At 48.2% G+C, this 16,960-nt stretch overlaps 3 protein-coding genes across 7 annotated transcripts; 1 reads left to right on the top strand and 2 right to left on the bottom strand.

The window, feature by feature from the left end:
* Window positions 1-538: 538 nt before the first annotated feature.
* Window positions 539-4,676, bottom strand: SNRNP35 (small nuclear ribonucleoprotein U11/U12 subunit 35). 2 transcript variants are annotated; one of them, XM_032128559.1, is made up of 2 exons: window positions 3,984-4,676; window positions 539-1,546 (listed from the first exon to the last, which is right to left on the bottom strand). In XM_032128559.1, the coding sequence occupies exon 2, from the start codon at window positions 1,541-1,543 to the stop codon at window positions 746-748; it is 798 nt and encodes a 265-aa protein (XP_031984450.1). In that variant the 5' UTR covers window positions 1,544-1,546; window positions 3,984-4,676; the 3' UTR covers window positions 539-745. The 2 variants fall into 2 exon arrangements, with proteins under 2 accessions (XP_031984450.1, XP_031984449.1); XM_032128558.1 differs by lacking the exon at window positions 3,984-4,676 and adding an exon at window positions 2,095-2,248.
* On the top strand, window positions 2,261-6,715 carry RILPL2 (Rab interacting lysosomal protein like 2). Of its 3 annotated transcripts, XR_004243738.1 has the most exons (5): window positions 2,261-2,624; window positions 3,448-3,599; window positions 5,399-5,480; window positions 5,837-5,947; window positions 6,423-6,715. XR_004243738.1 is itself a non-coding variant. In XM_032128561.1 (4 exons), exons 1-4 carry the CDS (start codon window positions 2,283-2,285, stop codon window positions 6,445-6,447), a joined length of 525 nt encoding a protein of 174 aa, XP_031984452.1. In that variant the 5' UTR covers window positions 2,266-2,282; the 3' UTR covers window positions 6,448-6,715. The 3 variants fall into 3 exon arrangements, 2 of the variants coding, with proteins under 2 accessions (XP_031984452.1, XP_031984451.1); XM_032128561.1 differs by lacking the exon at window positions 5,399-5,480 and having other exon boundaries at window positions 2,266-2,519; XM_032128560.1 differs by lacking the exon at window positions 5,399-5,480 and having other exon boundaries at window positions 2,268-2,624.
* Window positions 6,716-7,876: 1,161 nt separating this feature from the next.
* KMT5A (lysine methyltransferase 5A) lies at window positions 7,877-16,541 on the bottom strand. Of its 2 annotated transcripts, none has more exons than XM_032128556.1 (8): window positions 16,343-16,541; window positions 15,941-16,035; window positions 13,703-13,859; window positions 12,656-12,872; window positions 11,912-11,996; window positions 11,504-11,563; window positions 10,830-11,020; window positions 7,877-10,099 (listed from the first exon to the last, which is right to left on the bottom strand). In XM_032128556.1, the coding sequence occupies exons 1-8, from the start codon at window positions 16,530-16,532 to the stop codon at window positions 9,889-9,891; spliced, it is 1,206 nt and encodes a 401-aa protein (XP_031984447.1). In that variant the 5' UTR covers window positions 16,533-16,541; the 3' UTR covers window positions 7,877-9,888. The 2 variants fall into 2 exon arrangements, with proteins under 2 accessions (XP_031984447.1, XP_031984448.1); XM_032128557.1 differs by having other exon boundaries at window positions 16,304-16,385.
* Between the last annotated feature and the right edge of the window lie 419 nt (window positions 16,542-16,960).

Genomic DNA, 16,960 nt, shown 5'->3' with positions numbered 1-16,960 from the left:
CAGCTACAGCCAGCAGCAAACCCAGTTTCCAGAATGGATTTAAACCCTGTGTAGAAGGGTGAGGGCAGAGTGGGTGCAGCTGCAACCACATTTACCCATGAGAGCCTCCCTCAGTGATTGTCCATGGATTCATCAGGAACATGAGGCATTTTCTGACCTGCTTACTGTCCTGTGGTGCACGTTCCCCTGTACAAAGGAGTTTCATCCTCCCATGTCATACACAGTGGATTGGTTCCATGCTTCTCTCTCACCTGGCAGAACTGGTTAAGTAGAATAAAGGTCTTGCCTGTCCCAGTGTCTTCACAAAAATGAAGCCACTTCCCATCAGCTTCACTTTTGAGGCACATTTTTCAGAAGTTTCAGTTTGTTGCTATTCCATTCCTGTGTCTCCAACACGGGACTGTTTCGTAACTAACATGTGGACATCTGGCCTACAGATAACCCCTCACCCAGGCAGCCAGGTGGGTCCCAGACAAGGTGTGTGCTCAGCTCAGTGGGACACCCATACACATGCTGCATTTCTTACAGCACTCACCAATTCAAAAACATTAATACAAAAGTTTATTTTCTCTAAAGAACAATTCAACGCACATCTGAACTGCATTAAGAACCAAACTACAGAGAGCTGCTGGCAGCAGAGTCACAGGCACAAGGTGGCAACACCACAGCTTGTTCTGGGAATGCTGTCACAGCCCCGAGCAGCGGTAAGGGCAGGTCACACACCCCAAGGACAAGGCACGGTCACCTATCGGTGCTTATCATCATCTCTTTGCTTCTTGGTATCTCTCTCCCTGCTCCGGTCTCTATCCCTGTCCTTCCTGTCTCTGTCCTTCCTCTCCCTCCCCCTGCTCCTCTCCTCTTTGGAGTCTCTCTCTCTCTCACTGTCACCCCAAGCCCATGACCACTCCCTTTCTGGCCAGCGTTTGTCCCTGCCCCTCTCGTGGTCCCGGTCCCTCGTTCTCCAGTCTCTCGTTCCCTCACGAGACCAATTTCTTTTCTCTGATGATCCTTCTCCATAGAAATCATTTTTCATGTTTGGCAAATTGATGGGCTTTCGGAAAGGTCTGTCCCGTCCTCCGAACCGCAGCTGCCCGGATTCTTTTTTGCCTCCAAACCCACCTCCAAGCCTCCGGGGAATCCATCCTTTGAGAGTTCTTTCCAGTTCAAAGTCTACAAAGATCTCATGTTGGTCAATGACCAGCCTGTTGGCATCTCTGTGGGCCTTCAAGAGCGCGCGCTCCTCTTTATACTCGATAAATGCATAACCCTTGGAAAATCCCGTGACCAGGTCTCGAACCAGACGGATCTTTCTGATGTCTCCATAGCGAGAAAAAACCTCCCTTAACTTCTCTTCTGTGGTCTGAAGATTGAGCCTCGCCACGAAGAGGGTGAGGTGAGGATCTCCCGTGACGCCCTTGTTGGGTACGTACCGTGCCAGCATTGCCCGCCATATGGCCCGGTCGTGGGGCTCCTCATCTGTGCCATCGATGCTGCCGGCCTTGAGGGGATCATACTCCTTCGCTATGGGGGCCCAGTCAGCCATTGTCTAGTGGGGGAGAACACACATGGCACAGGCTCACGGCTGTGTCAGCAACAGGCTGTGCAAGAAGTGCTTCCAGCACCGCTGCACTGTGTGTTCATCCAAAAATCCCCCGAAGCGTGACACACGAAAACAAACCAGCCGTGTCGCTGTTGTTTTGAGTCCACATGCCGGGACACAGCCGTGTCGGGGAGTCGGATCCAGCCCCGGCCTGCTCGGCCTGAGGGCCCCCGGCCTTCCCCCGCGGGCCCGGCCCGGCCCGGCGAGGCCCCTCAGCCCCGCTCCCGCCGCCGCCTGTCCCCTCACCCGCCCGGCGGGGCGGGACGCGGCTCTTCGGGCGGGCAGGGGCCGATCCGCCGGGCCGGGGCAGCCTCAGCCGCTCCCACCGGCATCGATTTCAGCCCCTTTCCCCGCTCCCGGCCGGCCGGAGCCCGCCAGTCCCCCTGCCCCGCTCCCGGAGCCGCCGAGGCGGATGTGGCGCTGCGGAAAGGCCGATGAGTTCACCCGGCTCGGTGCCGGTTCCCGGGGCTGACCGAGAGCCCCTCGTCTCTTACCGGCAGCGGAGGGCGGGCGGTGCCTCCTCAGGGGAAGGGGCAGGGCTGGAAACGCCGCCGGGCCGCGGCCGCCGCCGTGGGAGCGCCGGGGGCGGGAAGGGCCGCTCCGCCCGAGGCCCCGCCGGCAGCGCCGCCCGGCCCGGCTGGGAGGGAGGGAGGGAGGGAGGGAGGACCGGGGTGCGGCGAGCATGGAGCGGGGCCGGGAGGGGGAGGAGGAGCTGGAGGAGGAGGAGGAGGATGAGGATGGCGGCCCGGAGAGCGCCCTGGAGAAGAGCCCGTTCCAGCTGACGGCCACGGATGTCTACGACATCTCCTCCGTGGTGGGCCGGGACCTGCTGCAGCTCCGCGCCGGGCCGCAGCTGCCCGCCGCCCGCGCCCGGCTGCAGTTCAGGATCGTCAGGGTGCTGGAGATGCTGGAGGCGCTGGTGAGCGAGAGCAGCGTGGCCGAGGAGCAGCTGCGGCGGGAGCGGGACAGCCTCCGGCGGGAGCTGGAGCAGCTGCGGGCGGCGGCCCGCGGGAGCGCCCCGCAGGTGGGTGCGGGACACGGCCGGGGCTCAGGGGACACGGGCCCCTTCCCCGGCACGGGCACACCACGCACGGGTCGCGGAGCGCACTCTGAACGACACCAGATGGGCCGGTGGATACTTGTGGTCTCTTTTGTGTCAGCAGAACGAGTCTCACAAAGTCACTTCCCGTCTTTGGCCATGAAAGCCTTGAAGCTCTTTCCTTCGGGGTGGTTATGGGCCGCACTGCTGTGGATCCCTCGTTCTAGTTTCAGTGCAGTGACTGACCCGCTTTAGCTCAGGAACGGGCAGTGCCACCAAACACGCACAGAGTTCAGAGTACAAACCCACCGTGTTCAGCTCTTGCACAGCACCGGCCCCATAGAAACAACTGAGTATGAAAACACTGAGGCTTTGTTACCCCGTGTGAGGGAAATGGATGTCTTAATCATTACAAAGGTTTTACATTAGGAAAGGTGAGTTCAGATCTCACCTCTCTGACACGGAGTTTTGGTGTGGCATTAGATGGCTCAGCCTCTCTCATCATCTGAGAAAAATCTGATAAAACCATCTTCTTGACAACTAAACTGCAATCTCTTTGGGATAGACACTTTGTTTTTAGCTGTGGTCAGAGCCTGCCACAATTGTGGCCTATACTTGACTGGGGAACACAGTCACCACGGGAATACAAAAATATGAAGAACGATAATTAACTGCTTGGAAAAAAATCAGGATTGTGATGAATTCATACTAGTTCTAAAAACTCCATATTTATAAAATCTGGAGTTTTTACTCTCTGAGTGGTGAGTTTTTTGAGAGGTTACAAGATCCACCACTGTTTATTTTACAGCCCAACCTTGGACCAGATCAAATGGTGATAGACCTCACAGACCCCAACCGGCCCCGGTTCACATTACAGGAGCTCCGAGATGTATTGCAAGAGAGGAACCAGCTGAAAGCTCAGCTTCTGGTGGTGCAAGAGGAGCTACAGTGCTATAAGAGGTAAAACTTGAAGTCAGCAGAGAACTAATAACTACTAGTAACAATTACTTCATGTCTGGGAAGCTTATCAGATGAGAGTCTTGCAGGTTTGGGCCCCTAAGTCAGGATAGGCACTGTCCAGGCATTAAGTGACCCCTGTACTCCCCAGAACATACAAGTGAGCAAAGAAAAATAGGGGAACAATGAAGTCTCTATGCAACATGATTTTAAAACTAAACTCCCTTTTCCTCTGCACCGTTCTCAGCCTGTTCCCATAACTGCCCCACTCTCAGCCTACGCACAGTTACTCCCACTCCACACCCAGGCTGGGTTCTCGTGCACAGGAATTCATCTGTGCAGTCACAGCAGTTGCACACACACTGCGTCTACAGCCACACTACATACCAAAGAGCACGGGGGGTTTCCAGCTCAGCTTTAGTCAAAGTTTCCTTCCTCCTGCAGCGCGACGCTGGTTTATCTCCGGTCCATCACGCCCACGGGGGTATGGCACTGATCTAGAAACAGAATATGGAGCTCTTTCATCATTCATGATAAGATGTGGGGTTTTTAAGACCGCCAGCAGAGGGTTGTGTAAGGCCCTTGAACTGTGCAAAGCAAGTGATTTCAGAGAAGGGTTTGGTCTTTCTTGAAGGGAAAGTCAGTGTGAGCCAAAGGGTGGGATGTGGGAAGGGCCTTGGTCTTGGTGCTACAAATTCATTCATCCCCATGGCTCTCCTTCCCAACTTCTGCCCCCTCTCATCAGGTTGGATTATAATCTCTTTGGGTCTAGAAATTACTTCTTAATCTAGTCACAAAATGTCTGAGCATATTAGATTTCAGTTATCTCAGCAGCACCCTTCTGGATACAGTGAGCCTGCCTTTTGCCTTGTCTGTAACAGGCAGGTTAAGCCAAGAAGTTACACTTAAATCCAAGAATTTACAAACTGCCTGACAGCACTGCCCCAGCTCAGCTGGATGCTTTGCTGTGTAGCAATGGAACGGCTTCTTGCTTTGATTTCCAGCTGTTACACAGTTTAGTACAGGCCAAGTTAAAAATGTAACAGTGGGAATGCTTTCAGTGTTTGAGTGATTTGAGTCACAGTGCTGTGCACCAGGAGCAGGGCAGGGCTGCTTTTCAGGGCAAGTAATTTGTGAGATTATCTCCTCATACAGTGTTATAGTTTAAGCCAAAACCCATTTTCCCTCTAAACAGTCACATAAAATCCTGATTGTAATTGTAGTAAAGAGTAATTGTGTAGGAGAAGAGGATAAATATATGTTCTAAAATGCATTGTACACATTGGAAATAAGCTCTGTATAGCAGAAGGTAACACACATCCTCACAGTGACTGGTGGTGTTTGGGGGCTGCATTTATCATTATGATTTCTGGGTAGAAGTTGCCATGCAGATGTTAGAGCTTTGCAGTGTCACCCCACAGCTCATTGTCTCATTTATCCAAGAGGAGAATCTGCCTCAGAATTACTCCATGCCTGGTGTCACACCAGTTTTTAAGTGCTCTGTGTTTTTATTTCCGAATCCAGTCGGGTGTTGCTTGGCTACTCTTAGCCTGCAGCTACTGCAGTCACAGGCTTTGATCCACTGAGCTCTCCAAATGAGTGAGGTCAGCTCAGGACACGCTGTGAAAACACTGAGTGTGCAGGCTGGGAAAATCTAACCTGGTTCCAAGTGGGGAAAACACCCTTGGTCAAACTAAATCTGTTGGCTGGAGTAGGTGGTTACAACTTCTGGAGTGTAGAAACACTCAAGCAGGATAACAAAATCTAGTGCTGAGGCAAAGCCTTTCTTCTCTCCTCTGTAGGGTGGAAAGAGGAACAGGCACCTGCCTTGCAGGGGAGCTGGGAATCTCCCATCTGTTCCCAGCCTTGGTGGCTGCGCTGGAGGTACCACACATCTACCCCTGCAGAAATTCACCATTTGTGTCTGCACCCTCCTCTCATCCTTGGAGTTTTGCACAAATCCAAGTGTGATTACACTTCCCTTTCACCCCCATTATGATTTGCCATTTTTTCTCTGTGGAGTGTTCTCATTAAAGCATAACCCTGGCACCATTACACTGCAGTATTTAGGGATAATAATTCATTGTTTTCAGTTCACTAGAAGGCAGAGGCTGGGCTGCGATGCCTGTCCTGTGAGCACTCATTCACCCATGTCCCAGCTGCCCATTGAGAGCTCTAACACACATGCACTGCCACACTCTGCACAAACCCACCAAAAATAAAACCATTTCCTTTCCCAGTGGGATCATCTCACAGAAAAGAGACCAAACTGAAGAACTGGAAAAAGAAGCCAGTGGCAGCAGTGCTGGCACCAGCAAGGACAGTGAAGAGAAGACAATCATCAAACGGCTGTAAGTTTGTCTGCACATTTTGGGGCAGAATTTGTGAGACCACGGCACACTCCTTAAACAGTGAATCCAGGGCTGGATGCTGAATTTTAGCCTAATTGGCTGGATATTGTTTTCTGCTCTCCACGTAAAGTTAAAAACCTGATAAAGCAATCTCTTCCTGTGGAAAAAGCACTGCACAGGAAAGCAACCTCCACCCAGGCAAGCAGGGAGTCACTTCTTTTCTAGGAAAAACAAGCATTTCTGAGCAAAGCAATTCAATACTTTACCCCCCCACCCCCCCAGCTTCTCAGGGCTGTGCTATGGGAGCACCGTGGCTGGCCCTGTTTACATTGTACACAAAACCCATGAGCTTAAACTGTGTCCCTAAAGTCCCCCAAAATAGCACATTGACAGGGCCAGCCCCCTGCAAGTTCCTTCTCTTCCAATTGTACATTATTGTTTCCTTTCTGCTATTGTTTTTTTTTTTTTTTTTTAGGTTTTCTTTTAAACATGGAAAATGAGCATCCTCAAGGACTTAACTGCTGCTCTTGAGAATGGCACTGATGAGCCTTGGAGGCGTTGGGAAAGACAATGATTGGAAGAAGCAGCATCACTCCTACTGTAGAGAATGAGCAATCTCATTAAAATCATGTTGTATAATATTCTTTCAGAATAGATTTTACTCTTTCAGAAACTGTTAAAAGACACTTTTTGTATTTCTTACTGTCAGACATTACCCACATGTAGAAAATAAAACATTTATACAAAAGTGGGTTTTATTCTTATTAACAGAGCCTGTGATGATCTGTACCACAACATACTTATCCTGTCCAGCTATCAAAACACTCAGCCCAAATGACTTTGCAAGATGAAGACATATTTAAGAGAGACATACCATTCACAAGTGGCTGTTTGGGGGTGAGGTGAACAGTGGAGAAAAGCACAGCAAAGCAAGAAAAGCTGCTGCATCAGGCTCTGCCCACATGAAGGGCTGAGGTGCAGGCAGTGCTCAGACTGGAACAGATGCACCAAACATTTCATTTCTGACAGCCAAAGGTCTCCTGTGGTAGGCAGTTGTGTTTTGCATAAGCTCTGTTCTTTCAATCACCTGCCACAAGCTGTGTATTGGCCCCAGTAATGAGATTTAGCACCAGTGGAAGCATATAGGGCAAACAGGAGTGGGAAAAGAAGCTTGAAAGACACCAATTAGGTTCTCCATTTAGAAAGGTAGAATACCCAGAGCAGAAAAGTCTGAACAGACATAAAAGAAGCAGTGACAGGTATCAAACTGTGATCTTACTCTCTTCAGAACTGAAAGCCGGCTCTGAAGTCTTTTGATTCCCTCTCCTACACTGGCAGCATGAAAAATATAGGACACTTCACACATCTGCTCAGCTGCACAACGTGAATGTGGCTCAGCAGAAGGCAGAGCTCAGGAACAACTGTGTGTTAGCAAGGCAACAGCACAGATGGCTGACCTGAGCCAGCTGGTTTAGCCAGGGCACAGAACTACTGAAGTCCTTCTGCCATCTTCAAAATATCAATAAGCCTTGGCTATGCCCTCATTATTATTTTCTGGAGCATGGCAGCAGGGAAGGCAGTTCTTGCATTGCCTGAGCAGAGGCTTTGTGCACAGAAAAAATTAAATTAAATCATAATCAACAAGAGCCAGGATGCACCTCTGAGCTGAAGAGAGATCTTTACATGTGATCTGAACTCCATCCTCTTCCATGGTTTATCCAGGGATGTATTTTCCAATCGCCTTTAAAAAAAGCAGTTTAGCTCCCAACCCAAAGGCATCTTTCCCTGTGACACCTTGCTAGAAGATGAAGCCTTCCTGTGAGGCACAGAGATAAACATCCAAATGACATGTTACTGTGAGAAGTATATTGAGATAGATCTATAGATGTCTCTACATATATGTGTTCCTAGAAAAGTAAAGGATACATATGCAGTGCAACATGAGCTTTATTTCCATCCTCCAACGCAGTGCTACTCAATTACCAGTTAAGCTTTCAGAGAAGACATTTTATGTAAAACAGGGAGATCTTTCCCTTTCTTGTTTACAAAAGTGATGCTGGAGTACAGAGGTTTTAAGCTATTCAACCTGATAGAGAAAAAGTAAATGTTTAAATAAAACCAAAAAAAAATTATTCCAATTCTGACTTAAGGGAAGTCCTCTAGTTTAACAGGACACTGTACACATTGCTGAGGTCTCCATTACTGAGACCAGAGAAAAGTCAGTGCCAACTCAGACAAGTTGGCCAATGAGGCTTACCTGAAACTCAGTACATGTAATGTTACAGGTCTCCAGTTAATTCTTCAGAAATGGGAAAATACCCAGGCTTGCTCTGATGAGTCTGCCTTGTGTGAAGCAGTAAATAATATAAAGCATTTAGTAGCTAATGATTTTCACAGCTTTCTTTCAAAATGCTCATGAACTGCAATGGAGACAGGTAGTATAGCAGCCACTTCATCAATAATAAATATATTCTTTATTTTACAGAGACATTGTCTTCAAGTTTTTAATTTAAAAAATACATCACTAAGCCACCTCTCTTGCTGCTGGAGCACACAACCAGGATGTTGTTGCTATCTGACCTATCACAAGCAAGCATAAGATTGTCTGGAGGGCATTCAGCTGGAACAGCAGCGGCCTTCAAGACATGAGGAATAGAAGACATTAACAGAGCCACAGATCCCTTGCTGACATCTTCCAGCAGCAAGCGTGGCTGATGGCTCACAGCCATTTTCATCTACACACATGCCAAGCCTGCCTTGGCAAAAATTCCAACTGGTAAGAATTCATCTTTAACATAAAGGACCTGCATTGTATTGCCTGCCTATATCCCAGATTTGGCTCTCCAACAGTAACGTTCCGAACATCCACGAGATGCCAAGCGCTCGACTCCCATGTGAGACAGTGGGACCAGACCGTGCTGGACAGACCTACAGGACAGGCAATACGGAATCTACTTTCTTCACTGCATGAACTCCATCACTACAGTTTGAAGCTGCATATGAAGATGACTCCTATTTTTGGAACCACTATGCTCTACTTCAAGCATTCACAGTAAATAAATAGCTTCTGATGTGGCTAATTAGCATAAGAAGGTAATATAAAAATTTTTGGAGAGAGCTTTTACTTCTTTAAAATCCTCTGGGAGACAACTCCAAGAATCGGCCATCAACTATAAAAAGGTACCTTCTCAAAGTTTAGAAAATAAGTAAACGTCAAACATTGATTCTCATTGTGAAGTTCTATCTTCACATCTGTAATCAGTATCAACCCAGTCTATCAAAATCCATCCTCATTTGGCTGGGAGTCATTTCTCCAAAGAAAGCAGCCATTCTGACCATCCTTTTTTCCCCCTCAGTGCCAGTGCATTTGGAGTCCATTGCCAACAGAATGTATGATACTGGAAAAACTGGATTCCTACCACAAATTATTTGAGAATGACAGTAGCATCCATCTCAGAGAAGCCTGTCAGCAGTGGGCTGTGAAAAGCAGTCTGACAGGCAGTCAAGCCACTGGATGACCAAGTCAGAGTACAGCAGTACTTCTGTCATAAAGCCAAGTTCAGCACCCCAAAATGGAGCGTGAGATATCCTTGCAAAAACAGAAGCACAACCCCAGTGATTAAGTTTCTGTGCAAGTCTTTCACTGCTCAAGTGGCACTGGTCACTATGCAGAAGCATTCAAATTTTAAGGAGGGTTTTCCTTTTATGATACAAAAGTTTTGGCAATCTAAGATCAATTATTCAAGCCTGCCTGGAAAACTGTAATAGGTATTTAAATACTGCAAAGCAAAAAGGCAGTTTTTAAGGAGCTTGGAAGACCATAAGCAGTCCACTAAAAGCTGAGGGGAGTGAGGGCAGGAAAAGAAAAAAAAAAAAAAATCACTGACTCCTTGTAAAACACTCAGTCCAAAAATTAAAAACCCCAAAACAAGGAAGATGAATTAGTGTTTCAGCCATGGGTGAGCTTCAATGGAAGCTTTGCTTCTGTCTCCATAGTCGTACAAGAGTTCTTCACCTGCCTTAATGTCCCTGGAAGCTATGAGGATGAGATGAGGCACACCATCGATGTCATGGAGCTTGGTCTGACAATTGCCACACTTGCTGTGATTAATGAGCCTTCCCAGACGATTCGTTTCTTTTGTAGCATCGACACTGAAAGAGCAAGAACAGAACACGGGATTGGGCCTGGGACAGGGGCACGTTTGTGGACAAAGCCCAAAGTGCAAATCAGATCAAGAATGAGGAAACCACACAAGGCTTGAAAAATTAAGGAGAAACAGAACATTATCATGTTACATTACAGAACAACCATGACTACACTGACAGCCATAATATGGCAAGGCAGGGAAACTGAAACAACTCTGAGATTTTTAAGTTAGCACAAAAGCCAGAAACTGAAACATTTGGACTGTTTGAGCTGCCTCTGTCCAGGAACAGGCGAGTCCAGATGTGAAACAAATTATAAAGCTTGGACTGAAGTGGGTGTCAGAGACTGGAGAAACAAGGACACCCAGTCACAGCTGAAAGAAATGTTTCTTTTCCAGGGAGTTTGTCCATCCTGCTTTTCAAACCAACTCCTCGCAACTCAGATAAAGGAGTTCATTTTACAAGATGATAAATTTAGGCAGAAGACCACAGCAGACCTACAAGCCTCATCCAGGCAGATGCAACTCTCCACATATCTTGTTCTGTACTTCAGAGAACAGGGCTTTGAGTCACCTACCATTCCTCATAGCCCAGGCCACTCTTGGACCATGGATCATGGACCATGCTCTGAAAGATTTCATGATTCAGAGTTTCCATTAAAATCAAAATATTTGCATGAAAACAAGGAATGAATTAGCAGTATTCAAAGCCTCTATCAATGGAAACTTGAGCTTACCAGTAGGTTTTGCTGAGGTACTGGAAATAGTACATGTAGCAGCCTGTGGATGGGTCTTGAGCATACACAGCCTCTCGTTTCTTGGCATCAGTGATCTCGATGAGATCCCCATGATACTCAACCACAAATTCTCCTCGATTAAAATGTTTAGTAGCAATTACTCCTCTCCCTTTGCCATCGATGTAATCAATCTGTTGAGTTGAAAAGGAAATACTTTCTCATTTCCCAGCTGATTTACATCATTGCAGATACGGTGATTACTAGGAAATGATCTGTCATTAAAAAAATGCTGCAAAAGGAAATTTGTGTGTATTGCAGACAAAACTGCAGGAGCACAATGCATGGCATTGTGGAAGAAATGGAGGATGAGTTTGGGACACACCCTGAGTTACTGGGTAGTTGGACACAAAGTCTTCCAATCAAAAAACTTAGGAGTACATTTCTGTAAAGACCTTAAAGCCCCCTCAATATTTATGACTGAGGCTGCACGTACACGTTCTTCAGAGACCAATATTGCTCATTCAAAAGGAAAGACAGTGTTCCAGTTTTCCTGAATTTTCATCAGAGAATTGCAGGGTTCTAAGACTGAGTTCTGCTACTCTGTTTAAACAGATTAACATCAAGATACTGTATAATAAACAGGACATAGCTACTTAGGTTGGCATTATGGTTACCTTCATTCCTTCTTCTTTCCCACTTGTAATCAGCTCATCTATTTTCCTCCTTTCCTCAGTCTGCAGAATAAACAAGAACAAACAAAACCACAATATTGTTTGTAGCTTATTCTAGAGCTGGAAGGAAATTACCAACCAGTGATACTCATTGTTCCAGACCATCTCATATTTCCAGCAGACTGAATGGCAGAAAGACAGATTTCTGCCCCCCAAAACAGCTAAGCAGCTAGATTCTGTTCTAAACTGGACCAGCATTTCCAAATTTTAAGCATGTTCTTAACATTACTTCAAGTGCACAACATTATTTGCATTTGGAATGGAAATCATTTACAGACAGTTACATACTTCCCCAAATCTTCAGCTAACCAGACACATAATAAGTAATGTCATTTTCACAAGAAGCACTACCTCCAATTCAGATTTGCTCTTCCTGGAACTTCTTCTAACTGGGTAATAATCTGTCACTTTTCGGTTTGGTGTTCTTCCTTGCGTTCTAAGGGGTAAGAAAAAGAGAACACACACACACATTTCAAACTATTTGTTAAGTTACACCTCTAGAGCAAAGGTACGTGCAAGAAATTTTTATTTCAGCTTGGTAAGTTGAAAGGTGCTCAATACAAATCAGTGGTTTCTATCGGTACTCTTAGCTTCAAGCCACAGCTACATCCCCTTTCTTCCCCACACTATTTCCATTACTCCAGTACTAATTCTTGAACAATAAAAGCGAGATGTCATTGGAAATCAACTGAAGGTCACATTACAAGTCTGAGGCCCCCTGTGTGCCTTGCCAGAAGGCACTCGAAAATTTAGGTCACGAAAACTGCTTGGCAAGGAATTCATTAATGTTAGGTCACATTACTCTGATACCATAAGAAAGGGTATCAGCTCAGCCAGGAAGCCTCCAACTGTTCTGTTTCTGACAAGACACATTCCCATTTATCCACAGGAAAGTAAGTCTTAATGGCTCATTAATTTCTTTTTTCCATAGGTGACCAGCAAATATTTCACTTGTGACAGAACATACTAACCTTGCTTTCAGGACAAACAAGTCCTCTGCAAAGTAGATACTTCAATGCAATTTTGGGGTTTTTAAAATGTGATATTTTTGAGAAAACAAAGAGCTGTCCTTTCACAATCCCACAAGTCACTTACTTTTTCCTTGGTCCTCGTTTTGCTTTAACCATCTTCTTCTGAGCTGGCTTTGCATTGGCCTCCTCAGCACAGTCTGCAGGCGGGGGAGTCTTCTGGGTTTCCACAGCTTCTTGGTTTTGATCAGAGGAGGGCACTGAAGGATTGCACCCACCTTCCTTATCCTTCTGGTCTTCTGTTTTTACAGCACCTTCAACTGTTTTACCACCATTCTTTTTTCCTGGTGACAAGGAAATCAAGTAAGGCTCTGAACTTAGGGCCGACTATACCCGAGTGCTTTAAATGAATTCCAGTAGTTTATAGTTCTGTCAAATGAGAGAAAAAGGATGGCAATGACCCTGCACTGTTGGGCTCAGCAGCTGTAGATGTTGGTAGCAAGTGGCCAATGCCACCCAGACCAAATCCATGGGAGCTAAAGGGCTGGCACTGACAAGAAATCTACACTCCCCACAACTAACATTTTCTTGGTTTTTTGCATCCTACCCCGATACAACCACATCCTCCTCCTCAGACAACCGACTCAGGGATAGGTGAGCGTGGTTTAAAGCTGAATAACATTTTTATGTAGAGTAAATCATCAGGTTTAGCAGTCCCATCTGCTGAGACAGATGTTTCAGTCTCACTGGAGAAAAGAAGCACAGCTGCAAGGCCTCAGCAGTGGGACAAGCTAAGGCCATCTTCACTTCCTTGTCAAAACTGGGGAGCCAAATTAGGAACTAAAGACCTCAAGTTTCCAGAAAACCTGACACTGCCTGCATAAAGTGAGACTTAAAATATCTGCTTGCTAGAAGTGTTCGCATCAAAGTGTTTGGACAAATTACCAAGGCTGTTAAATGCACCTCTAAACACAAGCCAGATGGGTCTTCTTCCCCTTCATAAACGTACAGAACATTCCCATCTAGTCACTACAATGAAGCACCCGTGAAGCCTGGCACTCAGCAGCCACAATTTGGGCTCCTCCTCACTGCTTTTATTTCTTCATGAACATTTTAGAACTGGGGGCAGTGGGAGCACATTTAACAAGATATGCAATCCAAAGCTCAATCTTACCAGCTCCTTTCCTGTAGGTTTCCTTTAGCGTTTTGCCCTGACATTTCACCTCGTGATACATGACAGAGTTTTCTTCTTGAAGCGGGGGGCGAGCACCAGGAGCTTTGTTGGGATTCAGGTAGCTGTAGATTTTGGATTGACCAATAAACACATTCTCCTAAAACAGACCCACACAAAGATCAGTTCAGCACAGAGATTCTGGGAACCTCAAGCTGACATCCACAACAGTCTGCAGTGACCAGGGCTGACAGCTGACTGTGCTGATGCAAATTACACTGTTTTAAGCATCACCTTCACTGAGGTTGTGATTTCTAAGTGAAAAAATAACAGTGCTGAGCACTTTGAGAACTTTACTAATGCAGACTCTCAGTCCGAGGGAGCTTTCACATAAAATGTGGCAGGATGGGGTAGTCATAGCCTCCACCCTTGTGCTTCACAGTATGAACTTTGGTGCTAAAAAAAAAAAACCCCAAGCCTGAGCTCCTCGGGAGGAAGGCGGCCTCAAAGAGCACGAGCCAAAAAAAATATGAATAATGCAGCAAAAATTGCCCAGGCCCAGTACAGAGCTCTCATAGCCTAAGAGGTATGAGCTACCCAGCTACTCTCAGGAGGTGTCAAATGTTGCCACAGTAAATTATATGCTCAACTGAGCAGCATAGAAGACAGGAATCAGTTTTACAGCCTACCTTGAGTGACACCTCTCAGCAAAGCATGAGAGATAAACAGTGCTATCATTTTATCCACTATATGATACAAAAATAAAGTGTAAAAGTTGTTCATGGCAAAAAAGCCCATTAAAGAGTCTGCACAAAGCCCAGTCAGGAAAATGGCAAAACCCTCTGGCATGGCCAGACACCACAGAGCCTGAGGTTTGTTCGCTGGCTCAGGCTCCAAGATGCCAACAGTGAGCAGTGTCAAATTTAGCAAAGATTAGTGGAGTCCTGTCACCTTTGCTTTTACAGTGTCCTGCCACCTGGCTACGGTTGCCTGTGCAGTGTATGTTGGGCACACGGATTTCAACAGTGAAATATCAATGTCTGGACAAACAGATGCAACTTGGCCAGAGTAAGTTTTTCTTGGCTATAGTTTGACTCAACCGAAAGCAAGTTTCAGACACTGCAAGCCAGTTAAAACGACAAAAATATGCATCCATTTTTTTCAGAAAAGTAAGGAACAAAGGGTCCCAGTAGTTAAAAAAAAAAAAAGATAGCTCAAATATAGCTGACTAAACAAATACCTCAGTATACCTAGTCACAGAGACACTGAAAAAGTAAACAAAATACACAATAGAACAGATAGGATACCTTTAATAATTAACATAACCAAGAATACAAACTTCCTATGTATATAATTCACACAAAATCAGACCAGTTAAAGGCTCAAATCTTAATCCATAAATAAACTTTAGATTGAGATTACGATAGAACAGCTTGAGAAAAACTAATCACATGGACACTCCCTGATCTCTAATATTTCTGAAACGCCTGTGAAAGGCAACATTTGCTTATTAAAAAACCAGGGCTTCAAAGCATGAAATACTATGAAAACACTCCGTTTTAACAATTCCAAGCAACGAACGCTGAGCTTCAAAGTCCTCAAGATTTAGTGAGAAATTTAAATATGGGCATTTTGGGAGAAAGCCCAAAGCAGTGAACCGCAGTCCACCTGCCAGCTGAGCCTTCAGGCTTTGAACACACCATGAACAGGAAACGAACAACTATTTTTCCAGCATAGCTTCCTCCCCTCATTCCCAGCTCCCTGCCTGCTGCGCTCTTGGCGCAACCGAGACGCCGCTGCCACGTCTTTGTCTGTGCCAGGCTTGAGACCCCGGAGAGCAGAGACTTTCTCAGCACAGCAAAACACACGAAAGGCTGCTGAGGGGCTCCGGGACTTGATACAACAGCCACAATTTTTTCCGCTGAGAGCTAAATGCAAAGAGACAAGCAGCCTCCGACCAGCTGCCTGTGACAGAACTACAGGACGGGGACGTTGGCACGGAGGGAATGCCGAGCCTGGGGCCTGTCTGCGGTAGGGCACAGGGAAACACGGAAAGAGTCCGACCGTAGTTAAAGTTAACCGGTTTCTGAATGATTTGAGGGGCCCCCGCAGCCCCGGGCCCCGCGGCTCGCCGGGGCAGCCGGCACGCCGGCTCGCCCGCACCGGGGGGAGCGGAGGGCACAGCAGACCCCCGGGAGCCGCCCTCCCCGCTCCGCCCGCCCAGGCCCGGGCACTGCTTACCCCGCCGGCCCGGGGGCGGCCGGGGCCCTTCCTCTCGGCGCTCTCGGGGCTTGCCTTCTCCACGCCACCCGCCCTGGTCTTGGGCATGTTCTTCCCTAGGAACAACGGGGGAAGATCGGCACCTGAGCCATGTCCGGCGCCGCCGCCCGCGGTCATCGCCCGGCCGCCGCGGCCTGCGCCATGTTTAAAGGGCTGGATGCGGCAGGGCGAGCCGCGGCGGCCCAGCCCCTTCCCGGCGAGCTGCGCACACCGCGCGGGGGAGGAGTCCCGCCGGCCCCGGCTCCCCGCACCTCCCGGGAGGAGCTTTTGCGCCGCGGAGATGCCCCGCGCCGCGCGGGCCCAGCCCCGCCGGCCCCGCCGCACTTCGGCCCCGCTCCGCTCGTCTCCGCTCCGCCCACGCACCTCCGGCCATGGCGGCGGCGGCGGCCCCGCGCCCCGGAGCCCCCGCGCCGGGCGGCCCCGACTGTCCCCGCGGAGTCCCCGCCGCCGCCAACCGCTCCGCAGGGAGACGCCGCGCTACCCTTGGCAATCTCATTGGTTTAACTGCCTGCCCATCATCACTCTCAGGCATCTGATTGGCGCACGGGGCCATAACCCGCCCTCTCCCTGTCACACCGCGGTGACTGCGGCTCCCGGGAACACGGTTTAAATGTGTGCTCGCTGGGCGCTGATTGGCCCGTGCTGAGGGCAAGCAGCGCTCTGATTGGCGGCCCGGCAGGGAACGTCTCGCCCGCGGCAGGGCTGCGCCACGTGGGTCGGAGCGCGCGGGAGCGGGACCCTCCGGGGGTGGGTGCGTGAGTGGCACCCCCGCCCTGTCCGCTCTGCCGGTGCACCGGCACCTCCCAACGCCGTCCCGCCAACGCCTCCTCCCTCCTGCACTTCCCTCGCAGCGGGGATTCGAGGGACCCCTAATCCTGGCGGGATTGTAAAGCTCTGCTCTGCGAAATTATTAGGCTGCTTTACGCAATGTTTAGTTTAGATCTCCCTCGTTGAAATTTAAGTCTATTAGTTCCATCTTTC

This window comes from Corvus moneduloides, chromosome 18 (genome assembly GCF_009650955.1).
Source record: "Corvus moneduloides isolate bCorMon1 chromosome 18, bCorMon1.pri, whole genome shotgun sequence".
NCBI lineage: Eukaryota > Metazoa > Chordata > Aves > Passeriformes > Corvidae > Corvus > Corvus moneduloides.
Note: the sequence above shows the minus strand (reverse complement) of the source record. Positions and strands in the feature narration are given on the sequence as shown.